Below are 27,592 nucleotides of genomic sequence, written 5' to 3'. Positions count from 1 at the left end.
TCAGCACATGTGAAAAGGTCAACTATGAGGTCACTCTTTTGGAAAATGAGGTCACGCCTTTGATGAGGCGAGAGGGAGGGAGGCCGTCTTCCTGAAACCCAATCACCAAGGGAGCGACTCCAGACAGCCATCCAGACGCACACACATACACACACACACACGCACACAAAGCCATAGACTCACCCATACAAAAGCAGCACACATACCTAGGTACGCACGCGCGTGTGACTGAATTGAGAGGCACTCCCGGTCATGTGCACTCACAGAGAGCCATTCATGGCCGGAAAACAAGGACGGCAGGCTGATCAGAGCCTCGATTGTATCACAATGCAAACAAAAAAAAGCAGAGACAATAAGGATTGTTTGTGCACCATTATTGATTGTCCGTGCCTTGTGTCACTGTGCTTTCTGGTGTGTGTGTGTCCATGTGTATGTGTTCAATACTCCAGACCTCGCCTATTGCATTCTGAAATGCAGGTGGGTCCCAAGGTAAGGTTTATCTCGGGTCGGAACTGCCAATTCTAGCCTCTACTTGGTCCAGCTGGCCTTTGTAGTGCCTCAGCATTGTGACATCTGCTACCCAAGCAACCATTTTTATAACCACTTCTTCATCCTGAAGGACTGACCGGGCGAGGTCGTTACCGGCTCTAAACACGACAGGCTGCAGGCTGCTGTCACGGGAGAGTACTGGATGTAGGCATCGCATGTCTCTTATTAACAGAAGAAACAGCATTTAAATCTGTAAGTCTCAAATGAAGCACAGACATCTGTGCAAGGCGTACATCGTGATTCTGAAATGCCCAAATAATTTATACAGCCACTCAAGACACTGTCTGAAAATTAAACTAGTGGAAAAAATTTAATGCTTATTCTTAGTTTTGGATGTAATTTTAGTTTAATTCAGCTTTTAATTAAGCAGATTTTCTCTTTAATATAAAGCGTAATATAAGCGTAGCTCTGTGATTATGGTAGACATATTTCATATTTCATTTGAATCACTGCTTGCTTCCGGGTGGTAATTTTCTGTTTTTCGAGGAAGCAGAGATTCCAGTTATGCTGATCATTGTTATCGTAGCCATGCTTGTGTTGTGCAGTGGGTTGTCTTTGTGTCAGTTCATAGACTGTGCCAGTTGATTGATGTTCTGTCCGATTGTGTCTCAGTGGACACAGGTGCAGCATAAAAAAAGTCTAGTATGTTCCCACTTTGAGACTTATCCCACAGAAGACAAAAATGTGAAGCTTTGCTGTTTGCCGTAGCCTAGCCACACCGTGTCTGTTCCACAGTCGCCAAATACAGGCCCAAAATGGAACAGTAAATTCTAATATCTTTTAGCTGCTTCTTATTTTTCCCTTAGTGATTCAAACTAATTTTATTATTTAACTGTAATTTCCCCATTTACCTTTCTGAAAGAGGTTCCTATATATCTTTTTAAATGTTAATTACAGTCTGCACATAATAAAGATTTCATTATTCCTCTTTTTGAGTGATGGAGTCCATGAGAAAGTAATTAGCTGGGATAACGAGAGTCTGTCTGAATCCATCATGCCAACTGCACTAACCTTTTCTTTTTTTTCCCGTCCTTGGCTGAAATGCCGTTTGTGACTTGGCTCTAGTCTGCCTCTGATTTTCTGACTGCTCCCTTGTTTATCTAGTCCAGGCGTCCTAAAACTTGATTCCTAGCAGCGTTCGTGTGCACGTGTGTTTGCTCCAACCTCCTCCTACGTAATTACCTCCATATTTTATTTATATTTTTTTTTCTTCAATTAATGGTGAAATATTTTTGCAGTTTTCATGCCACATGGTTCAGAAAAGCGCTATTTTAATGCCATACTTTGAGGGGAAATCTTTGATATAAATAGCTTCTAATTACTACAGGGCAGTAGGTAGGTTAGAAACCAACACAAAAAGTATCTATTAAATAGTCTGCTTCAATGTGTAACTTTGTGTACTGTGTTTTATTTCCCTAAATTGGCATTTTATAGGTCCGGATGCAGAAACTCACTAATAAAATGTGCTGTCTGTCCGGTCTAGGCGAGAGCTGAAACATGATAGGCTAGAGAACTTTCCAGAAAAGCTTTTGAGAGGATTTATGTCCGGTACTGGGTAAGCTGCCTTCTCTGGTGCAGGGTCCCATGTTCCTGAGGCTGGTGCCTGGACCCAGAAGACACCGGAGTCCCATCGTTGTGCCGGAGGTGCCGTATTTTCTGCTTCCGCCCCGCAATGCCACGGTCCGCCGTGGGGATAAAGCGACCTTCTACATCAAGGTGAGGCGGAACCCAGCTGTACGACATTGTGTGTGTGACACGGTTCCATCCATCGTTCCCAATATAACTGCCCCAGACTGCAACAGTTAAGGTAACAATAATGAAAATGAATAGTGACTAGAAGCCAGAACGCTACACACAGTTTCACAGAGACACTCTCAAGCAGGAAATTCAAGAATACTAACCGTAATGCTGTTTCTTTGAATCAGTTATGGAAATGGAAAAACAGCATTTGTCTTCTTTAACATACAAGCTCGACATCTAACTGAAGTAGGTGCCGTAGCATTAGTTTGAATGCATTTTCTTCAGGGATCAGTTACAGTAGAGGCATGTTATTTGCCTCAGTTCGATGATCCTAAGGTGTTGCTGTAATTCTGTAAGGGGGCTTTGAGAAGAGAGTGTGCAGGGAAAGATGAAGATGCATTGTCTTTTTGGGGCTGATTGTGATGTAAGAATGCTTTCATGTTACGGAAGCTTCCTGGCATCAGCTTCAGTGGGCTCCTCTATCTTAGGCTCTTTTCCAGTCACGTACAGTATTAAGGCATCCCACAATGCCGTTCTCATTTTCCATTGCTGGAGGAGGGCTGGTTTTGGGTGGCCTGTGAGAATGGGGAATCGGCTCGTCCGCACGGTCAAGGCTGATTCGCCCCGGACGACGTCCCAGTCACCCCGACCGCAGGGATTAGGCTCACGGATGAGTCGGGGGCCCCGAGTCTGGCCCCGAGGAGGTCGGTGGCGGCCGATCGTCCCAGGGACGCAGGGGTGTTAGTGCTGCCTGCTTCTCGTTAAGTGCATGACGCAGGGAGGGAAAACCGCTGCGATGCAGACGGCTTAACGCGCAATGGAGGAGCAGCCAATTTAAAACGAGGACCTCATTATACAAATGGAGAAGCAGCCCGGCAGATCAGCCCCGCTCTAAACCAGATGTTTGGCTCATGAGCTTTTTTCCTGAGGTGAAACTCTTTGGAGTCAGGGCTACATTTTCTGGAAGAAAAAAAAAGCAGAACAAATGTAATTCTATTTCCAGGTGAGTGCTGCTCCAGTTTGTACTGAAAGAGGTTATTTTAAGATTTACAGCTTTAGGCCTTTTGATTTGCTTCCTTTAGAACTTGTGCAACATAGTAGTATCCACTAGGGGGCACATGTGTGTCACTTCCTGTTCAGCTGCAGGGTCTCCAAAGTTCCTTAACCACTAGGCATCCCCTGTGACTGTATTTTAGGGCAAAATATGCAACTTAACTCTCAGCTCGATTACTGCATGAGTAAACAAGAAAGATAAGGTTAGTGTTTTTGCCCTTATAAAGTATGAGCCTAATTAAACTGTTGCCAACGATTCCTCATCACTACAGCTGGTGTCATTGTATTCTGAACTATGAGATGTACGCTCTTGTGGTTGTTTGCTTGATTTTTTTTCCAAAGAAAACCATTGCAGATACGGTTATGAAGCTAATTTGTAGGGGGTCTAATAGTGAATTTCGATTGGCCAGTAACACTGAAATCTGAACAGTCATGACTGCTGGCTGACTTAGTGGAGGTCATGTTTTGAACTGGTGTTTATTCTAACTCTCTCCTAACCCTAATTTATCCAAATTCTTCTCCGAGCTGAATTACCCATTATCAATTTTTCAGTGCTAATGGACACATGCTACCAGCCAACCAGCCAGATGAGTTAACTATGCTAATGGCTAAGCACTTCGTTGCCGGGATACAGGTGCAGGGCAACCCGGAACCTTCCGTGAGGTTCTTCCATGATGGGGCGCCGGTGGACTCTGAGGCCCCCCCTTTCAGCCTCTGCCGCCTCGGGTGGGGCGTCCATGTGTTCAACGTCGCCGATGCCAGCCTGGCTGTGGCTGGCCGCTATACATGCGAGGTTGCCAACTCCGCCGGCGTGGCCAAGATCAGCTTCCGGCTGGAGCTGAAGGGTGAGACAGGAACCTGCTCTTCCTGTGCTTTAAGGTGGATCATTAAGCCTTAACGATGGACAATAACGATGAGGCAAATGACCATTATGATCACTGGGGCTGGCTTATACCATACCGCTGTATTTACGTAGTTCTGGTGTCTTTCAGATCACGTGAATAAGCCTGTACAATGTTCTCTGAGGTAAGCTGGGATGCAGGGACTGAATTTACTCTGCTTGTTGTTACTTTTATTCCGTTAACATGGATACTAAAATGGCTGCCGCCAATGTAAAAAAAAAAATTAAACGGCCAATGGTTTTAAGTTTTGGTGTTTGAGATGATAAATCTGTTGCATTTACATACTATTTGTAACATAAGACATCAGCAACAAACAAGCAGATTTAGTCACACCTTAGACAGGAAGGATTCTGTCTGCTTAAACTAAACATGGATTTTATTATCCTAAACCTAACCCTAAGCCTAACCCCTGCGTGAGGGCCCACTCCATTATCTTCATTCTCCAAGGAAATCCCCACCATTAGCAAGAGCAGCCAATCTGTGGATTAGTGACGCTATCCCTACAAAGATGGTGGGAACGTGGTGAAGCAGACTCTGGGTACAACTGCACGCTTGTGCTCCCATGTTCTAAAGTCTATTATCATCATTACATGCTTCCTTTCAACCTCATGCAAAGGTGAACATTTGTAGCGTACTAGAGGCATGGTTTTTGTGGTGTACGTTTTAAATAGAAATTGCTTCAGATCCTGCCAAAGGAGCAGCATTGGTTTGTAGTTGGGTCTTGTTCCATTCCCCTAAGCTTCACATCATCTTGTTTTTTATGTTCTTTCATCACCTTTTTTCTTCTTTATCCCTGCTTCCTTCCTCTTCTCATACATCTCTATCTCTCTCTCTCTTTCTCTCTCTCTACCATTTTCTCTGAAGGCGGTACCATAGCTGGGGGGAGAGTCACCCACGTTTTGTGACCAAGCCACGTAGCGTGACAGTAAAAGAGGGAGAAAGGGTGGAGTTCAAGGCCCGGATCACTGGGAGGCCCCCTCCATCCGTCAGCTGGCTGAAGGTGTGTCCTCACTTAGCTGAATGTTAATGACGTTGCCACATTTGAAGCATCTGTTTTGAGTTGTGCGTAACGGAACAGCTTACTATTATTCACATAGAAGTACAAAGCTCTTCCCCTTTTGACATTTTGAAGAAATCAATTCAGTGAAAACAAGTAGTAAGTTCTAAAAAGTCAGTGTAGCCCTCTGTAGTGGTGATTGATGCACTAGTAGTATACAGAAGAATCTTTGTCACTGCATTTGAAAGTACGCACATAACTACATGTTAAAACAATGGGTTTGAACCCCTCCCCCATTTTTTTTTTTTGTTACTGATCAGGCACATAGCCAGGTAGTAAAACTGTGTGTTTGAACCCCTGTCAGTCCACTGGAGGGCCCCCCTCCCCGCCCCAAATCTACTGAGAGTGACCTACACCCCCCCCTACCCCCCCCCCAGTTGGCACAATCTACATAGAGGGTAAACCCTTGCACAAAATGTATTTGTGTCTACGGGATAAAGCGGAGATACAGCAGAGAGACACAGTGAGTTTGTTACTGCTGCAAACATTCATACAAAATGCCCTTAAGACATTAATTCCTAAAATATTTCATTGTTTTCCTGATATTTTCAGATGCACGATAAACATATTGTGCAGGAGTGATGGAATCTATACACACTATATATCCCAAATAATTCTGGGTAAAGGCCGGTAAGTTCAGGGTTAACCCATTAGTGTTAGCTACAGCGCAGTGGTGTATATTTATGGCTGAATTCCTCTTAATAGCACAGAGAGGGGTAACATTTTACTTAATGGTCTAACATTTCTCATGGGTAGGGTATGTATCGGTGTACATTAATATATCATCACAGTAATTTTCCCTATGCGTTTCTTTTTTTTATGTTCATGCATGGATTGCGCTGGTCCAAACTTTAAGCCCCAAGACAAATCAGTCAAACATCTGGGCTGTGTAACTACATCAGTTTAACTGTTTCAGGCCTTCCTCGTTTGGGGGGGTCCATCTCCATCTTGGGGGTCCATTTCCATCTCGGTCCTGCCTCAGTGATTAGAGCATGTTACAGAAAAAATCATTTTAACGTTCAATCCCTTTGAAGAACCAATGCAATAAGTATATTTATTGGATTACCCAAACTGGCACTTTTAATTAGTTTTCATATAATTGAAAATATCACAGACATGCATTGTTTTTTCCTCAAAACTAATCTCATATTCTCAACAGTTATTGAAAGAATTTCTATTTTGTATGAGTTGAATGAACTAACAAAAACAGCCAGGAATGTTCGTCTGCTCGTCTGCTCGTCAATCTAATTTCTTGCTAATTTCAGGAACATTCTATTTAAGTCATAGATAACATAGGGTAAAATATTGACAGTATCAGGTTCAGTTCGCAAAGTGGCTCAAGATGTAAAGCAGGCATTCAGCACAGGGGTAATTTGAATAACTTCTAGCTGTAGAGCAAAAACAACAGCTAATATTACTTTGCAGATACTTGCAGAACAACCCCCTGTATTCTATTGACAGTTATAGTCAATAGAATACAGTTAATATTACTTGCTGGAGTAATGCATGTGTTAATGTGTCTGACAAAATAACATGCTATCCTTCAGCAAGCTGGCTCCTCTCTTCTTTCCCTTTCCCTGTCCTCCAATCTCTGTCTCTTCCAGGACTCTTTCATCCTGCACAACAACTCTGAAGTCCACTCCTCCTTCTCTGCCGGCTTCCACCTACTGGAGCTGGACAAGGTGCGTATGGACGACCAAGGACTGTACACATGCCGGTTGTCCAGCTTGGCCGGAGTTACCAGTGCTTCTGCTCAGTTGACCATCACGGGTAGGTGCTCCTCAGCCTTGCCGACGCATGCATCTGTCCGTCGACCAGTGACAAACCGTCGGCCAGTGACAAACCGTCGACCAGTGACAAACTGTCAACCAGTGACAAACCGTTGGCCAGTGACAAACCGTCGACCAGTGACAAACCGTCGACCAGTGACAAACTGTTGACCAATGCTGTGCTAGGTGCTGGTACTAAATAAGCCAATGAGATGTCATTCTTGTTCAGCCCAAAGTATCAAGGATGCATTGGTTGCATCCTCACCAAGCGAGAACAATCCCATGACTCGTTGCATCCCAGGTTTGTTCTTGGGAGGCAAGTTAGCAAGACTATTTTTGCCAAGACCACAAGTACGATCTTTGCGTCGGTGGTATTGAGAAACACCCCTAGTATTTGCCAAACTGAATGATCCTTGATCAGCTTTTCTGAAACTACTTTTGTGTCTTTTCTTTTTTAGATGGCCGTCCCTGTGTCAGCCCTGTGCTTAACTGTGCCAGACAGCAGTAAGTTATCTGAAAGGGAAGCGTCACTGCTATATTCATAATATATGAACCGGTATAATTTCATGACGTTGCCTATGAAGAGTGTACTGTGACAATCCTTTCCCTGTGGTAGGAAGGCCTACATAGAGGCCCGATTCCATCTCTTCTCCTGTATCTTGTTGTTATCACTTTATCTCTCTTATTTTTGGCATATCTTAGCTGCTAAATAGCACGTGATGACACAGGAATTTACCTCCCAGTAACGTAGCATAGCTGGATGCTATTAGCGGTATTGTTTCAATATTTAAAGATTGGGCCTTAACAAGAGGCACAGAAAGAACAAGGTATAGATGGATCAATCACTCTGAGTTGGTGGGAGCACATGCATAAAGGTTCTGTCACACATAGTTCTTTGTGGTGTTAATATTCAAATAAAGATCTCTGCGACATACGACATGAACAAGTGCAGTACAAAATAGGATGTTACATTATTAGGGAACTGCATAAAACCTTTAGCATTTGGCTACTCTCTCATTCTTTTTTGTCATTCGGCTTAATTATGCCAACTGTACCACAAGTCGAAGCTCCAGAATTCTAGAACCTCTTGAATCCAACTATAGAGTCTAGATGAAGAAATGGGAACCCGCCCTTGCATGTTGTGCTTCCATTCTGTAGAGAGACAGACGTGTGACCCTTTAATCCATCTGCGGAATTTGATAACACGTTAGCAAACAGGTTTGCAGAGTAAGAGCTATTAAAACGGTTAATAGAAAGCAGAAATATATGATCCCCTTCTCTCCATAGCCATTGGTTACTTTCTCACCATGTGTTTACTTTTCAAAAGACCATCCTTGACTCAAAACAAATGCAAACATGAGAGGCTTTAACCTCAGAGGCTCTAGTGGTGAGACATTCGGAAGGGGTTAATGTTTTGCTCAGCCACGAGGAATTCAATGACAGGACTGTCCCGGAAATGTAAGTTCAGGTGAATAGGTGGAAGGATAAGCTGTGACGCTTGTGTGAGCTTCCCTTCTGACCTTCATGTCACCATACATCAACAGAAAGTATGTTTTAATCAACAAACATGGGCAGAAGTCTGTCTATAGAACTTTCTGGATCTCTTGACAGAGAACTGTTTTATAAACCACTCGTGGAATGATGTTTATTGCCCAAACAGATTAGACAATTAGGTTGACGACATTCATCAAACTCTAGCTGCAGAAGAGTCTATCTCAAGAGAAACAGGCAAATCAGGATGAGCTTGCCAAAGAGTGCTCTGGTGTGTTTATTGTTGACTTCACTTGGTGCTGGTTGCTTTTTCTGTAATATAATTCCCCAGTGTCCTGGAAACATCCTGCTTTTACTCACAGAATCACGAAAGTAGGACACCAAACTTCATCGTAACATTACCCTGTGTCTAGAATCTAGGGGTCTATTGAGAAAAATACAGAGGCCTACAAACAGTAAAGTACAGACACTCTACACTTAACGACCTACCTGTTTACCGGCCACGTGGACTTGACCAGCGTCAAGCATCTCCTCTCATATCACCCTTTTTCATTCTGTCTTGTTCTCTTAGTCGGTCAGTGTTCCAAGGCTACATATTTTGTGTATAAATTTCTACTTTATTGTGCATCCTATAGTACAAGTTGTCGGCGAAAATGAATAAAAATGATTACCTGCTACCTGTAAACATTTATAAATGTTTACAGGCCTACTAAAAATGTTATTATTGGTGCAAAGGTGAGTTTAAAACAATATCTAAAAAACCCACTACCAATACAGTATGCTTGAAATATCGGTAAGGAGTGCCTCCTTGCTTATCGACCAAATCGCTTAACGGAACGGAACTTAGTCGTTAAGTGAGGAGTGTCTGTATAAAACTGCACATTATATAGTTTGGTTCAGGGATCTTCAAATCTGGACCTCGAATCCAAATCCAGGCTTTGTTTTCAGTTCCCCCAGGTAGTTGGTTTAATAATTACTGATTCTAATGGGCCACGGAGACTTCATACCCAGCTCACAGGTAAAGGAAGGCTGGAAAATCAGCAGGGCTCGGACCTCGAGGACCGTGATTTGAATAGCCCTGGTTTCCTTGGTTAATATTCTAAATCCTCATCACAATGACAGCCTTGTGTCAAATTGGTCCTGTGCGTGTTGAAGCCGTTTTGCAAAGCAGCCTCGGCCAACGATAGATGTAATGACACTAAAGTCTGCGAATCCAGACTCACTGCGCCTCTGTAGCATCCAAAGGTCAAACACCCCACTGATAAGTGGACTGTGTGAAGCTAAACAAGCAGACGGTGCAACAAGAAAAACAAGAAACCAGTACAAGCGGTTGTGGTCTCTGGCTCTGCATGAATATGGACATTTTCAAGCGGATCTGCTTCACAACATTAATCCGAGGCATAATGAAACGGAGTGGCCTGTAGCCTATACCCACCTAATTAGCTTTTACAGTTAAAATTATGTTTATTATGACTACCGTGGCAGCATTCTGCACTCTGGTGGACTCTGATACCACCACCCCCCCCACCCCCCCGCCCCCCAACAGGTTGGGCTTGGCCAAAGCACGGGACAAAAATCACCCTATTCCCTGCGGGGAGGGTTAGACAGGGCTGACAGAGCCAATGTTAACCTGCGGTCCGGGAAGAGACGCTGAGAGAGAGAGAGAGGCAGAAGGCATTTCGAGCTGGAGGGAAAGAAGGGAGAAGGAGGGATAGAGGCAAACTGAGAGTGAAAGAAGTGACACAATTGGAGAGACTGGGTGATAGGTTGGGGTGGGTGTGTGTCAAACAGAAACGTAAGCAGTGACATAAACTTTGAGAGATAACCGCTGTTGCATTAGGCGGCTGCGGGCTAATGCTCTGCCCTTCGCCCGGGTGCGTGCAGGCGCTCAGCTTGGCGTCTCCCCGAGCCATGGGTGACGGTGCAAACAAGCGCTTTGTCTCCACCCTTAGGGTACATGTCAAGACCTCCGCACCGGCCCAGGGCAGCCCTTCTGCAGAAAGGATACTGGAGAACGGCCCCATCGTGGTGGATTCCCCCCGTAACAACCGCACATGTCCTGCCAAAAAGGTCACAGGTAAGCTTAAACGCTGCTGTATATATAGAGCAGTTCCTATTATTCAAATGAGCAGCTTCAGTGCTGAAATGCTGAAATTCTGAAATGCTGAAATGATATCTAGGGCAGCAGGTAATGAAGTGATGGTATGACAGTGTAGCCTGAAGGTTGCTGGTTTAATTCCCAGGAATGATTTAGCTGTAGTACCGTTATGCAATATATTATATCTATCTGGCTCACAAGCAAAAGCTGTTAATTCCATTGGTTAAATTAACAGTTTTATCAATTGTTTTAACTTTGGAAATAAATGAAGGGCACAGATTTGGGTATGGAGGGTGGGGCTTATCTCCCAGCCATTGTGGGGGGGGGGGGTTATTTAGTCCCTACCAATGTTGAAACCAAACCTACACCCTTGATAGAAATGTCATTTAAGCAGTTTAATGTACTAAGAAAATTATGACATGAATGGTGGCAAGTCTGGTATTTTTGTTTGTTTGTCTGTGTCTGGTTAATTGAATGATCATCTTTGGGAATGATCATTTCATCTCAATCATCTAATATCCAAGCTGCACAGTTAGAATCGTGCTGTTACAGTGAGACGTGCAGCTGGCCTTCTGCTCCAGATGCCTTCTCCATTTTAGCTACAAAGTGACCAGGCATAGACACTGTATGTATCCTTGCGTTTCCATGCCGCGGGATTGGGCCGCTGGTCGCTGATTGGCCACAGCTCGTGAGAGACCGTTTGAGGAAAACAGTCGGAAACCCTCGTTGTCAAATAGAAAGGAATTGCGTTTCGACAGCCTTCGGAGGGGGGCTGCCTCGTATTAAAATGCTTGAGAAGTTTCTAGAGATGAGAACCCATGAGAAGCGGTGCTGACGTTAAGGTCAGGCTGAGTGCTGTCCTCGTGCATGTCTGAGCTGCAGCAGACAGTGGACCTTCCCTGCTCCTTTACACAGATGAGCTGGGACTCCTGGGGACGCCCATCGAGATGCCAGTGCAGGGGTGTGTGAATGGATGGTGAGCATCCAGGCTGACAGGCAGGCCGGCCAGGTTGTGCCCCGTGGCTCGATAAGCTGTAATTGGTGGACATTTAGTAGATTGTACCTGAAATGTGCATCTAGAGGAGCTACGGTCTCTGGCACCAATACTGAGCATAGGCAAGGTGGATAAGCCAGGACTGGGGGGGGGGGGTATTCCAAGGAGAAGGTTTGATTTCAACATTGCTAGGGACAAAACCCCCACCCCACCAAAAAATACACGGGACTCCTACACTATTGGCACAGACATGACACTACCATCCACACCCAAATCTACACCCTTGGGGGGTCTTTATTCTCTCGGGTGGTGATGTGAGGTTCAGTGGATTAGGACGCTGTGTCTTTGATCAGAAAGTCAAATCCCAGGTTCGGCAGAGTCATTTCACTGTCGGGCCCCAGAGTTTTTTCCAGCATTTTCCCCCTGGGATCTATAAAGTTAATCTTAATCTTAATCCCCAATTGCTCCAGGGACTAATATGTGAACAACAAAAACAGAAAACAAAGTGCATTGTTTTTAATAATACATTGTAGTGCAGCTTATGCATAAAATGGTTTTAGTGTAAAGGGGGCCTTTTAATATATCACTTACTCTCCTATAGTCTGTCAGCAAGCTCTTTCTACAAATAGTTATGTCTGTCCATGTAGTCGGTAACCTTGTAGCTTTTAAAAGTCAAATCTTAAAGACAAACACACAGGCTATCTGGTTTCTGGGACAAAAGCCTTAAAAGAACGTAAAAGACGTGTTTCAGTGACAGTGTCTCAAAGGGATTTATTAAGGTGACTGGGAGCTGGGACCTTCGTCTGGGAAAATAATCCCCGGTAACATTTTGTACATGGAACTGTTGACAAGCCATAATGTTAAAGACTGCAGGAAGTGCCACTGATTTGATGAGTAATTAAACTGAAGACTTTGTCACTGACAGTTTTTTCTTACTATTTAAAATGATGTCACCAAGTAATTGGGTTTATTTGTGCTTGTTGTGCATTTTGTGAGTGCAGTGTGTTTAATTTGTTTTGAAGAACTAGTAAACAATTAGGTCATTGACCATTTCTCCTATTCTGTCACCCCCCATGCATGCAGAGGACTGCCCAAGGCCTGGGAAGGAGCCAAAGCCCCCCCAGTTCACGGAGCCGCTGGAGGACTGCACGGCGGACGAGGGCTGCGACATGGAGCTGCGGGGGGTCGTCACCGGCAGTCAGCCAATCAGCATCTCCTGGCTGCACAACGGTGAGTCGCAGGTCATTTCCTTCATCCCTCACTAAACACGCATCGACCGGTTAGAACTGCATGCTGAGCCAAAGACGGTCCTGGACCCCCACAATAAATTTTGGAAGAGTAGGGGGTCCGCCGACTGATACATTTTGATGAGGTGGGGGCAGGGGGGTGCACATGCCCATTGGTAGGCCAGTTGGCTTATCTAACCCTGGTCAAATAGGCAAAAAAAGAATCACAGTCAGTTGGAAAACTGGGAATGAAACAACCTTATTGCCTCTTCTAAAAACTAAAGGGTTTTCATTCACTTGTCTTCTTTCTGGGGCGATGTAGAGGATTAGTGTACAGATATAAAGATGATAGATGAATGTATAGAAACATTGCATATGTCCACCATCACCAGAGTTTTGGTTATAGAATACAAGGGGGCAAGGCAACTGCAGTATTGTGGACACACAAGGGACCGTACTTCCTCACTGAGGAAGTTTCTCCACTAAAATATCTATTTCTATAAAAGGTTAAAGTGAGATAAGATCAGTGTATAGATCCCAAATCTGGCATCTGAACTACTTTGAAATGTATAGTTCAGGCCCATAAAGTTAAAATCCAGAGCAGAGTTTTGTTTCAACCAACTATTTGAGTACTCAGTGACTGTGACTCTTTATACCTAAATGATTGGTTGAAACAAAATCTTGGTCTGGATTTTTACTTTATGGGCCTGAACTATCTGCCTCTGTGCAATAGAGTAAAGAAGGAAAGAAAGAAAAGTGAGGTGACATGACCTGTTGAGCAATCTGTGAAACTTTGGTAATATGGGATTGGAGGAGATTCTGAAAATGTTCAGTGCAGATACCAGTGCAGTTGTAAACAGCAACACTCTTGCTGAAAGAATGATTACAGGTCTGTGATTTGGTTTTGATCTGATCTTCTGAGGAATCTTTTGGGACGGACCATTGACACACTAATTGAATTATTCAGCTCAGTAACTTCAACTGGTTGAACTGGAAGGAAGTGGAAGTTGAACTTAAAACAATGGTGGTTAAGATAAACGATACCAAAAGTGGCGAAGGGGAACTTCAGCCATTAGTTATCAAACGCTATGAGGTTACATTCTGTTCCTCATCCAGTCATCATCTGGGATGCATTGCAGAAGCTTACAAACTGACATTCTATCCCTAACACCCCTGCCATGACCTGATCTTCGCTTTGTTTGGAAGTCAGTACACGAATACCATGACGTTTTCTTTTGTGATGCCAGTTTGTAGTGCCACCAGGTCATTGTATCTGTCTGCCCCATTTTAAAGGGTCTTCTCCAATCAGAGATGATTATTCCTCACTCATTACCCCCCGGTTTTGGCTCCCTCGTCTGCAGGCCAGCCGGCTCGCTTTGGGATACCCTCGTTCGACGGGTCCGTGGCGAAGTTGGTGGTGCGGGAGTGTCTGCCCGAGGACGCGGGGGCCTACACCTGCATGGCTGAGAACAGGGCGGGCAAGACCTCCAGCAGCGCGGCAGTCTGTGTGCGAGGTATGGCCAGAAGGGGGCGCCAGACGGGATGTGACCTGCTGTTCATTTGTAGGCCGTGGGGTTCGCTGATTTACAGTCTAGCAACATTTCGAGTAGGAATAACTGATTTGGGGAGGACGCATCAGTTAATTAGACTGCATTCATATGCACAGAAAGCTTGAGATTAATCAGGCGGTCACCAGTTTACAAATGAGGTCTCTTGCTTTAGTCTTCAATCTTCAAGTCAAATTTGCAGGTAAGTCAGGAAAATAATATTACAATACATAATAGCAATAAAAATACAGTGATTGTAAAAGTAACTACACATGGTACTGTGCTGTATCTTGGGCTGACAAACCGCTGAATATCTCTTTCACGTGTTGCCCCGAAATGAAAACACGGCAGACTTTGAAACCATCTGCGGGATTCGCAATAAGAAGTCAAGCACGTTGCCGGTCCTCAACTGTATCCCGGGAAGCAAGAGCTGGGTCTCCCCCGTCGGCATGGAGAACAACAGCCTTAAAAAGGAGCAGAGGACAGACCAGAACCTCCATACCCATAGTGCAGGGCGCCGGAACGGTGCGTCTCCGCTGGCCATTGCCGGCTTCAGCCGATGCTAACCTACGAATGCTAACATTTTTGGCTGTTCTAGACATCATCTGTCACCAGGTTTCATTCTGTGCTGAAAATGTTTCTTGATACTATGTGTCTTCTTGAGTTTAACGTTGGTCTAATGTGTTCCTGGAAAACTTCAATAATTTATTCTTGAAGCGTAAATCGTAACCTTAAGTGAAACTGGAAGAGAATCGGCGAACTGTGACCTCCCTCAGGCCAAACCCCAAGCCCCTCCCAGCATGTGACCTAACTTCCTAATAAATCTCCACAGAGGTCGTTCCGAAGGCCAGAGCCCGTCCACGAGCAGGTAAGACACCATGTCTGGCTGGGAGCTGGGAGGGAGCAAAAACACGGACCGTCCGGGGGTCCCCGAGGACCGGACTGGGAAACACTGAATTCGGGATTACACCTTAAACAACATGTCCGCCAAATCCTCTTTTTATGTTTGCTAGCTTCCTGTTATTCAGTTTAAATGTTTGTTTTCATTTAGACATCATATTCTGTTTTGCATTTGATTGTTTTAGTTATCATCTATGTCTCGCTTGCCTCATGTTATATCTTCTGTTCAAATATTTTCCTATATCCCAAATTTTCCTTTTTAATCTCCATAAAGATTCCTTTATGATCTTCGTAACTGCCGCTTGAATACTGCTCTTGTGACTGGGCATTTTGCACCCTGAGTTCCGAACGTTGATGCGCATAAACCAAAAGGATGAGGGTATTATGGGGTTGCTTAAGTAAAGGTCACATGTCAGCAAGTGTCTGCTGTCACATGTCACTGCGTTGGGTGTCATGGAATAAAATGCCACATGGTGGGATTTTTGTCATTTTTAATGACAACTGATTGACCTACTTTGTGTAATTATTCAAATTACTTAAACAGTTAATGTCAGTCTGAATTCCCTTTGTGTGTATATTCCGATGATGACTGGCGGCATTTTCATAATATATCATTAATAATAAGCATGTAGTGAAGTTAATTACATCGGAAACCAGGGGTGAGGAGCAGGCCAATCACACGCAGTTATCATGGCAACTGCATTTACAAAAAAAGAAATTGAAAGGAATACAACAAATGCAAAAACAGTTAGCCCTCAGGCTAACATTGGCAGTGACTGAGTTAATAATACACAGGTAGGTTCTTATTAGGTAAAAAGGACCCCGTAGCTGACTGTGCCTGAAAGAAATCAACGCCTACGCAGGATATTATATTCCTTAATAACACATTTAAAAAAAAGCAAGCTAAACTCACAATGCTAGCATGGAAGAGGAATTTCTTTGATGCTAATGCTAATTCCCCCTGTCTGTGCTAAACAGAGAAGACAGTGCAATTCCATAATCCCCCAAAGGAGCTGGAGGTCCATGCAGGGGAGACAGCACGCCTGCACTGCAAGTTCCGCAGTGACTTCCCAGTGGCCGTCTGCTGGATACACAACAGAGAGCAGGTACTGCTTTATGTGTAAAGAGCCCCAACCTCACACCAGCGATGCTGAAATTCCTGGTCGGCAAATAGCTCTCTTCTGCCCCCTGCAGGTGGTGAATGGTCCTCGGTTGTGGGTGGAGAGCAAAGATAAACAGAGTGTGCTGGTGGTCACGGAGGCTCAGTACAGCGACGTGGGAAAATACACCATCGTGGTCCAGGACCGGCAAGGCCCTGCCTATCACACTGTCACCCTCACTGTCATTGGTCCGTACTGCTCAACCCATCATGGGATAAACAACCAATCAGAGATTTTCTTGAGATTTTAAGCTGTTTTAAAGCAGTACTTCTAATCATATACCCCCAGGTTGCATCACATAACCCCTTGTGAACGGTGAGGAATGTCAGTTTTTATACAGGCCCAATACCTTTTTTTTTTTCGCTTAATAAATTTTACCCCTCCCCTTAAAAGAGATCCATGGGGGTCTGTAAACCCCTGGTGCAGAACCACAGCCCCAAGAACTCGCCATAAAACAGCGGAAGAGCCGCGGAACTGAGCAGAAGGCAAATTGCCTGCTGCATTGTCTACAAGCTTTCCGGAGCGCAAGCAGCAGTTCAAAATCTCTCCTGAGGATATTGGGGGAAAAAAACAACCAAAACTGCACCCAGCCATCCATTTTTCCAACCACTATTGTAAAAAACTGATTGTTCCAAAATGCCTTCAAAGAAGACAGTGCAAGTGCCACTGAAAAGCCGTTTCTGTATAACCTCATGTCAGTTTGTTCATTATGGCTGTAACACGAGCCACTGGTCACTGAGTCTGGCTGCTTTGTTACCCCCAGATCGCCCTCAGCCGCCCGCCTGCTGCCCCGCCGTCTCCCAGCTCTCTGGCAGCTCCCTGGTGCTGTCTTGGTCGGGGCCGTGCTACGACGGCGGTAGCGCCATCGTCGGGTACGTGGTGGAAGCGCGCAGGGAAGGCCCTGGGAAGCCCAAGGACTGGAGTGAGGTGACGAGCCGCTGTCGGAGCACATCGTACCGGTTTCGCCCAGGTTTGGAGCCCGAGGCCGAGTACAGATTCCGAGTGAGAGCCTACAACACTGTGGGGGTCAGCAGGCCCAGCCAGGAGTCAGGGATCATCAGGATGGACGCGGGGGGTAAGCAGTTAGCATTCCGATGATTCACCTGGATTATATGTATATTTCCACTTTACGATGGGTAAATGTTTTCCACTTTCAGTACATTATTCAGTAAATTACATGAGATATTCAACATTTTATTATCAAATTGATCTTTTTTTTTGATTGGTTTTTGTTAATGATTTTGTCTAACTGTAGGCTAATGAGCAATGAATGTATGCTGTAGAATCTGTTTACAGTGCGTCTATGCATTTGTGTGCATAACAGAAGCATTCTTACTTTTGTCAGTATGTTATTTCCCTCTGCTTTTGTGGTTTGTATGCATGCAATGCTCTTTTCCATTTGCTTGCAATTCCAAGGTAAGCCACTGGAGGAGCACAAGGCACACGTAGATATCACCATAGACACGACTAATAAAGTCACGGACCACTACAATGTGATGGAGAAGCTTGGCGTGTGAGTGTCGGTCTGCCTATGAATGTAATGACGGATGGATACGCTGCCAATCCATGCAGTGGGAATTACAGTCAAAGTTTAATCGCTAACGATATCAAGCAATTCCAGTTTTTACTAGTACTGAGGTCTAGTTAGATGAATATCATCAATTCAAATAGCTGTCAGGTGTTATGCAAATATAGGGCACCAACTGCAATCAAGTTGTGTATAATTATAAATAATAAATTATAAATAATTCATGGATATTGCATGTCCTCTGCCCTAATTAAGCAGGTTCCTTCCTCTCTTTGCTCAGAGGAAAGTTTGGGCAGGTGTTCCGGCTGGTCCACAAGCAGACAGGCCAGGTATGCGCCGGAAAGTTCTACAAGGGCCGCCGAGCGAAGGAGAGGGAGGCGGCACGCGGGGAGATCGAGCTGATGAAGGACCTACGCCACCACAAGTTGGTGCAGTGCCTCGGGGCCTACGAAGGTCCCTCAGAGGTCATCATGGTCATGGAGTAGTGAGTGACGGCTCTTCAAACCCCTAGAGATGCTTGTAGCAATGCGATTCGCGAGAAAGTGTTTGTGTGGTGCTGGACGGAGAGTGTCCATCAGTTCATCTTCGGTAAAGAGAGGTCAGGCTAATGCAGACTTATAGAGGCTCTTTACCGAAGATGTACTGATGGACAGTGTGGGTGGTGAGCTGAGAGGGAGCAAAAACGTAGACCGTCTCTGGGACCCCAAGGACCGGGTTGGGAAATACTACCCTAGAGATACAGAATAAGCGTCCCCCGAAAACGCTGATGAGCGGAAGCTCTCTGTCCGCAGCGTGGCCGGAGGGGAGCTGTTCGCCCGCATCGTGGACGATAACTTCGAGCACACGGAGCCCACCAGCATGCGCTATATGAGGCAGATCCTGGAGGGCATTGGGTACATGCACCAGCAGAGCATCGTGCATCTGGACCTCAAGCCCGAGAACATCGTATGCGTCAACTCTACGGGGACGCTCATCAAGATCATCGACTTCGGTTTGGCCAGCAAGTTGGGTGAGTCGGGGGTGGTCGACGTGGTGCCGGGACCTGGAATAGCCACACTGATGCAGAATGTGTAATCCTCACTGCCCCCTCTTTCACTCCCAGATCCCAACAAACCCCTGAAAGTCATGCACGGGACCCCTGAGTTCGTGGCTCCGGAGGTGATCAACTTTGAGCCAGTAGGACTGACCACTGACATGTGGAGTGTTGGAGTCATCTGCTACCTTCTGTAAGCACAACGCCCTTGGTGCTGGTCAAAGTTAAGACCTTGGTGTATCTATGTATCATTATGTGCCATCAGTTTGCAGGATGAAAAAGGTGTGTTTACTGTGAGTAGCTGGCCGAGTTGCCAAGAGGAACCCTACTGTTAAGCAAGGCACTTTGGCTGAATTACTTCAGTGAAATATCCAGCTGTCTGTTGTTTTTGATAAATGTTCTGTCAACGTGGCTTGACTAAGGCATTTTTCACTTATGCTTTGCAAGTTCAAATCCAGCCTCAGCTCGGTGTAGGCAGGTATATTGCTGATCAATATGATAGACTAATATTCCGGCCAGGATGCCCCTAACCCTGTGTATAGTCTTGAAATGCTACAGGTCACCGATCGTTAATTAGAAAACCACTGTTGACGACAGATGATCGATGTCAGTATTTCTTAACCGTGTCCTCGGGGTCCCCCAGACAGATCACATTTTTGCTCCTTCCCAGCTCCCAGTGTGCACGTGCTTGCTATTCAGCGTTTCTGATTGGCCGGAAGCGGTCCCCAAGGACTGGGTTGAAACAGTGATCTATGTGATTCTGTTGCCACCTACTGGTAGTACAATGTCACAGCACCTATGCCATTTTCCGAGACATATTTTAGTTTTGGTTTTCCTTCCTCGGTTGAAGAAAAATTCCAAGCACTTGCATAATATGTTGGCCATATGGAGGCTCTACACACTAACTAAGTTACTCAGGGCATACAGGTGATGTCTTCCCAGGTCCTTCCCAGTGTCGTTTTCTCAGTTTCCTTCTGTCCCTTGTTTGTAACCAGGCTTAGCGGGGAGTCCCCATTCCAGGGTGAGAGTGACTCGGACACCCTGGCCAGGGTGACGGCAGCGCAGCTGATGTTTAACCCACAAAGCTTTGAGGAGATCTCTGACCAAGCCAAAGACTTCATCAAGGCCCTCATCAGGAAGGACAGTCGGTGGGATCCGGTTCCATCCTCCGCGTTGCATTTCTTAGGGGAATCTGTCTCCAGATCTGCTCTGACTGGGCCCTTCTGCCCCATGCAGACGCCGGCTGTCCTGCAGCAAGGCCCTCACCCACCCCTGGATGGCTGCGTCCGCGTCGGCGAACCAGCGCTTCACCAAAACCCTCTCCAAGGAGAAGATAAAGAAATACTTGGCCAAGCAGAAATGGAAGGTACTCTAGCCCACGAGGAATAACGGAAATGGGGAGCGTGTCATTAGCAGATCAGTTCTCATCAGATATGTAGCCTCACAGGAGTAAGAGTTACCTGGTAGGAGGTGATGGAAAGTAACTCATTAAGACCCCATAGATAGTGCATACTATAGTGGACTGTTTTTCAGCTGGGGGGTCGTGGCCCAAAACTGGGTCATGGGTCTGTTTTCATTGGGTCGCGGAGTGTGTGGTTAAAAAAAACTATTTCGATTTTTTTTTTTTTAATGTCGGACTTTCTGATTTCTGTCAGACTTTTTTTGTTATTTAACGGTGTATGAACACATTGTGCTACTGTCACCGTACAAATTGTTTTGAATAAATTTGGTTCATAATTGTTTAAGACCAAGGAAAAATGTGAATTCGGTAAGAAATATTAAATTTTAAATTGGCTAGAGTGTAGGACGATGATGCTCTGGATCTTTCACTCTCCAAGCACTAATCTAAGACTAGCTGACTTGCTCCCCAGCAGGTTAATAAAGAAGGATTTAAATAATTTCCCACAGAAAACAGGGAAGGCTGTGTTGGCGGTGAAGAGGCTGGCTGTGCTCTCCAGCAAGACAGACGGGCCGAGCTCCTTCCCTAACCCTGGGGATGGTAAGACCCCCGTTATCTTCTCTGGCCACTCAACCTACACGTTCAGGTCGTCGTCAGCTTGCAACCTTTGTAACTTGTGACTGATCCACTGCACGACTGTTCGGAGACTGCAGGTATCAAAAAACTGTAGCTGTAGTCTATCAAAAAACTGAAGTTAGTCTATCAAAAGACTGAAAGAATGCCTGTGTTCCCTTAGTAACAGTGTTTCCTGTCACATGACCGGACACCTTTTGCCTGCTCTCCCCAGACCCCAGCCTCTACCCCGAGATGGAGCAGGTGCTGAAGTCCCTGGAGGAACAGCTGCAGTCTAAGCCCTGGTTCTCCCAGGTGCTGACGGACCAGAGCCAGCGCCGGGGGTCTACAGCTCGCCTCACCTGCCACATCCAGGGTATGATGCGTCATTGCCACTGATTGCTGATGTAATCAGAGAAATCGTGTAGGATACAGCTGATATAATGGTTGTTTTCTACTACTAATTAGACCGTTATGAGTAAAATGAGGGTGGATCTGCAGACTAAGCTTCTGTGCCTGTAATCAGAAGGTCATTTGTTCAAGCCCAGCCACGGCAGAATAGTCACATGTCTGTGGGCCCCTGACTGCGGCCCCCAACCCTCTAGCACCCTGAGGAGGCCGCCCCCTCTCCCCAAGCTTGCCCTCACCTGTATGGAGAACAAGACCTGGCAAAAGGAAAATTTCCCCATGGGGGTTAATAAAGTATCTCTCTTCTATTCTCAATACCTATTATTACTTTTTGTAGAGTAATATTTAGAGGTAACGTGTGGCAGACTTTTACCCGGAAGCTGGGTGGGTTTGGAACCCAGTCAGGGATATAGGCCTGTTTTGTGGTGCCTGTAGGTGTGGCATTGCCTAGTTTGTAGGAGACGCTGCCCCTCACTGCCCACATGCTTGTCCACACAGGGTACCCCGACCCAGAGGTGGTGTGGCTGCAAGACGAGGAGCCGCTAGAGGAATCTGCTCGAACCCTGATCGAATATGAAGAGGATGGCCACTGCACCCTGGTCCTGACCCAGCTGGGGCCAGCGGACACAGGACTGTATACCTGCAAAGCCACCAATAGCCAGGGGGAGGCGCTGTGCTCAGCCAGACTCTGGTTGGAGAGTTAGGCTGTCTGTCCCAGCCAAGCATTTCTCTGGTCTCTGACTCTCTTGTATCTTTGTCCGGCTTGGGAAATGTGCACATTCGGCTTGGGAAATGTGCACATAGGTTTGTAAATTAGGCTCCATAGCAGCACAGGAATGCAAAGGTTTTACAAGCTCAGCCTGTTTTTTTTTCTTTCCCCAACTTCATTAAAATGTCCATGAAGCAGCATGTGCTTCGTTTCTCTCATAGGATAAGGAAGAAGGAATCTACATTTGGGATTAAATGCCTTATATATTTTATGTACAAGTTACTGGAACAGATGCGGCTGCGGGCAGTGGAATATTCACTGTCGTCGGTATGTGCCTTATTGTGTTTTATCCGATATTTAATTTAACAGCATTTTCCCTACAAAAACTGCTTCTGGCAAGTTCTGTTAACCACAAAGTGGTGCATTTTTATATATATTTGAAAACAGACTTTGAAATTATACAGAGTGCATTTAGTTCATATAGTACATTAGCCTGCAAGCCAGTTAATAAACTACATTTGTAATATGAAGAGAAAAACAAATGGTGTCTGGGTTTTGACTGTCTTCCTCCGTTAGATATTATCTATTTGCCCTTTTTTATGTAAACATACTGGGCAATTGCTCTGGTTTACCCCCCCCCCCCCCCCCCCCACAGGTTCAGATAAATGTCTTATTTTAGGGTTTAATGTGCATCTTATGGTTAAACACAATACATAAGGTGCAATCGAGCAAACTCATTAAGGAACTTCTGCACAGAGTATTAAAGGTCGTTTTACCTGGACTTAAAGATTAAACACCACAGCCTACATAACACAATTTTAAGGTATTAAATACGTTATTAATATTTTCTGATTTGAGGATGAACACCAATTGGAATAAGCTCATAATCTGCAGTTAAACCATGTGCAGAGTTGGTTGAAAATGAACCGCAGAAACAGTGACATCTAGTGGCGGTTAGGCCGTTTCGAAAGGGACACTGCAACTAAAGCGACCGCAATCAAAGGAATGAAGAGAACCAAGGTAAAAAAATCACCTTTAATTTTAATGACTTATAATACTTGATGTATTCCATTCTCTAGCTCCTACCCATACATACACACATACAAACAAAACTAGAAAGGTTACATAGTTTGTTCAAATACTCATATAAAACTTTAAACATTTTTAAAAATCTCTTAAAATAAATAAAACATTAAATTCTCGCAGTTAAGGTCCAACAGAGAATGTGGACGAATTAAAAACCGAAGAAGCTTCTCCTTCGCAGTGACCACAGGTGGACACGAAAAGGGGGGCGGGGGGGGGGGGGGTGGTCTGTCCTCTTAGGAGGACGGAGACATTTCGGGGACGGCAGAGTGTTCACAGCTTCTGCTTCTAACTGGCACCTCCTGGATCGGGCCGCTGTGCCCGTATAACTCCAGCGCCCGGCTCTCGAAAGCGTAGATCATCTGCTTCACCACCTCGTTGAAGAACAACGTCGACAGCTGACAGTGCAGCAGGGATTTGAACTCAAAAGACACCTGGGGGGGGTAGAGAGGACAGCGCTGTGGTTGCATGATCTTTCCAACCCACCAAGACTCCCGTATTGTAGAAATTCCCCCCCTGTAAAACCATCGTTACAATGTCAATTAACAAACTGACAGTAGGGAGCGACATTTACACCTTTCAAGCCAAAAAAGGGACACCTGCTTCTGGACCAACATTCTTTTGCTACAAGAGGTTTACATGGTTGAAACAAAATCTTGGTCCGGATTTTTACTTTCCAGACCTGAAAGAAACGCCCATCACTACTGCTGATAGACGTTCAGGCGCTGAAGCGGCAGCTGAAGGTAGAATGTTAACAGGACCTCAGTGAGACTCATTAAGCATATCAACGTGGCACAGAACACAGATCCTAAGTGGGTCAGGATTAGAGTTAGCATTAGCGTGAAGTATCTCTTACATAAAAATCCACTCTGCATGGACAGGGCTGTTTCGGGGCTCCGGGCCTGAAACTCCACGCCGTCTCAAGGTGGTGGAAGAGGGAGGTGTCCGTACACACCGCCTGAAAGAAAACCCTATTACAATCACAAATCAAAAACTATTCTGGATCATTACTTAAATCATGGAAGGGACATAAAAAATATGTCCTTCATAGAATTAATAACAAGACTGTTCAGAGCACTTTAAGGGGTGGATGGGGCTCACCCTGATCATGTGGTTGGGCACCAGTGTGACTTCGGAGGTGTACCGCTCCACCATGGGGGGGAAGCCGATTTCCAGCTGTGCCCGCATGTGGCCGTTACGCGCCGCCGTGACCCTCGATTTTTTGCACCATGGAACGAAATGCTGGTATTGGTCCACGCAGGCCACCACATCATACATCTGCTCGGGGGTGTATCTGGAGCAAAGGTCACGCAAGGCAGTGGCCGTCACAACCAGGGAATGCGTGCATGTACGCACGCACACGCAAACACAAATGGGGCAATTTGCTAAACATGAACCCGTGCTGTCCCAATTAAACGCTTCAATCACAGAAATTTGCCAAAACTGTCTACAACAGTGTTTCTCAACCCAGTCCTCAGCGAACCCCAGCCAGTCCACGTTTTTGCTCCCTCCCAGCTCCCAGCCAATCAGGAACACCGAATAGCAGGTACAGGTGCGCTGGGAGGGAGCAAAAACGTGGACTGGCTGGGGTTCGCTGAGGACTGGGTTGAGAAACACTGGTCTACAATGTTATTAGTATCAAATACCTTATAAGACTAATTTGTTTGTTTGATAACAGGGGAAACTGCAATTTACACAAGGACACTTTACAGTAGTAGCAGTAATGATTCTCAGGGCTGCCAACTTCAGGGCTGGAGTGAGATTATCAATTCGAGAGGAGTCTGCACACGCATTTACATGTATGTAACAGTTTTATTACCTTGTAAATAGACTGCAAGGTTTGCAAACTACCCCAACACTTTTGATGCAGCTAATTTTAGATTTATAGTGGAATCATATAAATTTGCCGTAAGATTTAGTGTGTGAGAGTCTGAAAGCGTGAGTGTCACGTCAGATGCGTGAGAGTCTGAAAGCGTGAGTGTCACGTCAGATGGGTGAGAGCTGGCAGCCCTGGATTCCTGTATCAGGCCCAAACACAGACATTCCGCAGCTGCGCTTTGATCTCGAAAGGTTTTGCCTCGCAGACTCACCCGAGCGTCCGGCTCTCTGCATACTGCACCTTCCGCGCCACGAGTGGGGCGGCGAGGCTGATAAAGCCGCGAGTGGGCGTGCCGGGGGGGCCAGGGGAGCCGGGGTGGGTGGCGGTCTGTCGCGCGGCCGGGATGCCACAGGACGCCAAGTGTCTGAGGGAAGGGCGGACGGCTTCAGGCGTGGGTTACAGTCAACGTTTACAATGCGTGAAAGAATTGCTTTTATATGCAGAACAGCAGTCATCTATATAAAAGCGCAAAGGAAGTCTCAGGGACTATGCCCTTTTATTTTGCATGGCAGCAGTAATTGAAAAGTTTCTGCCTGGAAGTCGAACTCCCAACATCCAAGCTCTGCGGGTTAATATAATATATTAAATACAATGATCCACGTGAGTTGTTAATAGAAGAATTAAAAAAGAATAAAAGAAAATTCGATTTTACGAAAACAAACTTAAACAAAACTTCCCCCCAGAATATGGCTGAGCTGGCCATCCGGCATACCAGGACATTTTCCAGGAAATGGGCCGGCAAAATCGAGGAAGGACCCCCCCGCACCCCCGACCGTCACGTTAGGCGAAATATTACCTCCATAAAAGGTCTGGCTACGCCCCGGCAGGTTATCACAATTATCTGGGCTCCAGATTTTATCATCATTGTCGGCCGCGTTTTGCCTAAACAATCTGCTGTATGAAGAGCTGCTCTAATGCGCCTGGAGGTCTGGGGTGTAGGAATCCGACCTGTGCTTAGGAACACAGTAACCCGACGGTCCACAGCCTCAGTCACTCTATTAAAATACATTTTTGCTTGCACTATCTTTTACTGCAGCCAATATGTACATCATAAATTGGACATCGAGACTAAATATGCACTGGACTCAAAATAAAAATATATTAAGAATCTTGTCTAGGTAAATGAAACATAGGCCTTACTTCGTGCATGATTATACTTGGAGGGGAATCCGACAGCTGCAGGACTGATTAAAATATGCTAAAAACTACAGAAATATCAGCGGTAACAGTCAGTTTAAATTACCCATGTTATTTTAAATAGCCAGACGACCAACTGACTGAATGTTTGTCTTTGTTCCAGTTATCAGAGACAGGAAACAAAAAAAATAAAAAATACTACAAAACAAAACCTAGTGCAAGAAGCCACAATAATATATGCTCAAAGGCAGAATGCGAGTTGTACCATCAAATAATACGCAATAATCTTATATACATATATAAACAGTCCGAGAACAAAACAATCTTTAATATTTTGAAAGAAGAAGCGTATCGTTCTTACCTTAGACTACTTTTATTTGGATTCCCCTTTAAAACTTTACAAGATTGCCTCTCAGCTGCTGTGACAAGCGATGGCAATAAAAGAGAAGCCGGCCGGATCGCCATTTGTCTGTTTGCAGGGTAATGGAACAATGCGACAATGCCCCCGGTTTCTATCCCAGGCGCAGCGCTTTGCTCTGATAAGGGCAGCGGTCTGCGGCGCTTTGTGACGCACTATTGGGGGCTGGGAGCGCGTGCGGGTGGTCGCGGCAGTACCTGTTTGCTATGGTAGCCTGCTTCATTCATTGCTAATTGCACAAATCTAATTGCACAAATGGTTACAAAAACCTGCCAAAGTACACAAGCTATGTACCATGATGTAGTCAATTATTTAACTGAAAACTGTTTACTAAGTAGGGCACTTTTCATGAGTATGCATTTTAGTTTAAACTCAAACTGTAAATGTCAGTGGTCAATGGATTGAAAGCATTATGCTCTGTGGTCTCTTCTTATTTATTTCAAGCAGACACATAGATCTGTTTTTATTATTTTGATTTAGTCACAACATGTGTTTGTTTGGTGGAAAGCAGGAGCCAAGATGGATTTTAAATCTAGCTCAGAGTCCCTGGGAGATGGGAGGAAGCAAAAATATGGATCATGTAGGGTTCCCCGAGGACCGGATTGAGAAACAGTGATCCAGCTAATGAACAAATCTCGCTTTGTGATACAGGCCACAGGAGTTGACGGCTTTCCATTCTCAGGGATTTTTCAAAGACTGACGGAGTTCAGTGCCTTGGAGATGGTCATTGCCCTAACAGTTAGCAGGTAGGTGAGACGTCACAGAGCAATTTATTTCCCAATCTGCACCTGGGAAGAGAGCCAGGGTTGAGAAAGAGATAGATGGTCCACTGGTTATGAGTCATATTCTCCTGCAATTCCAGTGGCACATGGACTTTGTTCATACACAGATGATGCCTGT

The 27,592-nt window shown here is 45.3% G+C and overlaps 2 protein-coding genes across 5 annotated transcripts; one reads left to right on the top strand and one right to left on the bottom strand.

The window, feature by feature from the left end:
* Positions 1–175: 175 nt before the first annotated feature.
* On the top strand, positions 176–22,717 carry LOC111856005 (myosin light chain kinase, smooth muscle-like). Of its 4 annotated transcripts, XM_023835594.2 has the most exons (25): positions 176–489; positions 620–741; positions 2,128–2,265; positions 3,977–4,187; positions 4,335–4,368; positions 5,109–5,244; positions 6,906–7,071; positions 7,529–7,574; positions 10,514–10,638; positions 12,737–12,883; positions 14,241–14,393; positions 14,778–14,951; positions 15,259–15,294; positions 16,305–16,432; positions 16,521–16,674; positions 17,250–17,561; positions 17,903–17,999; positions 18,295–18,498; positions 18,806–19,023; positions 19,117–19,240; positions 20,043–20,195; positions 20,284–20,413; positions 20,956–21,046; positions 21,294–21,434; positions 21,965–22,717. In XM_023835594.2, the coding sequence occupies exons 3-25, from the start codon at positions 2,134–2,136 to the stop codon at positions 22,168–22,170; spliced, it is 3,318 nt and encodes a 1,105-aa protein (XP_023691362.1). In that variant the 5' UTR covers positions 176–489; positions 620–741; positions 2,128–2,133; the 3' UTR covers positions 22,171–22,717. The 4 variants fall into 4 exon arrangements, with proteins under 4 accessions (XP_023691362.1, XP_023691363.1, XP_072560875.1 ...); XM_072704774.1 differs by lacking the exons at positions 176–489; positions 620–741 and adding an exon at positions 791–1,723; XM_023835595.2 differs by lacking the exons at positions 3,977–4,187; positions 4,335–4,368 and having other exon boundaries at positions 178–489.
* A 479-nt stretch (positions 22,718–23,196) lies between these two features.
* LOC111856040 (coenzyme Q-binding protein COQ10 homolog, mitochondrial) lies at positions 23,197–26,892 on the bottom strand. Its single transcript, XM_023835665.2, has 5 exons — positions 26,636–26,892; positions 25,349–25,501; positions 24,360–24,552; positions 24,115–24,216; positions 23,197–23,692 (listed from the first exon to the last, which is right to left on the bottom strand). The coding sequence occupies exons 1-5, from the start codon at positions 26,737–26,739 to the stop codon at positions 23,495–23,497; spliced, it is 750 nt and encodes a 249-aa protein (XP_023691433.2). The 5' UTR covers positions 26,740–26,892; the 3' UTR covers positions 23,197–23,494.
* Positions 26,893–27,592: the final 700 nt, after the last annotated feature.

The sequence above is a fragment of the Paramormyrops kingsleyae genome, chromosome 22 (assembly GCF_048594095.1).
Source record: "Paramormyrops kingsleyae isolate MSU_618 chromosome 22, PKINGS_0.4, whole genome shotgun sequence".
Classification (NCBI taxonomy): domain Eukaryota; kingdom Metazoa; phylum Chordata; class Actinopteri; order Osteoglossiformes; family Mormyridae; genus Paramormyrops; species Paramormyrops kingsleyae.
This window is presented reverse-complemented; position numbering and strand designations above follow the sequence as displayed.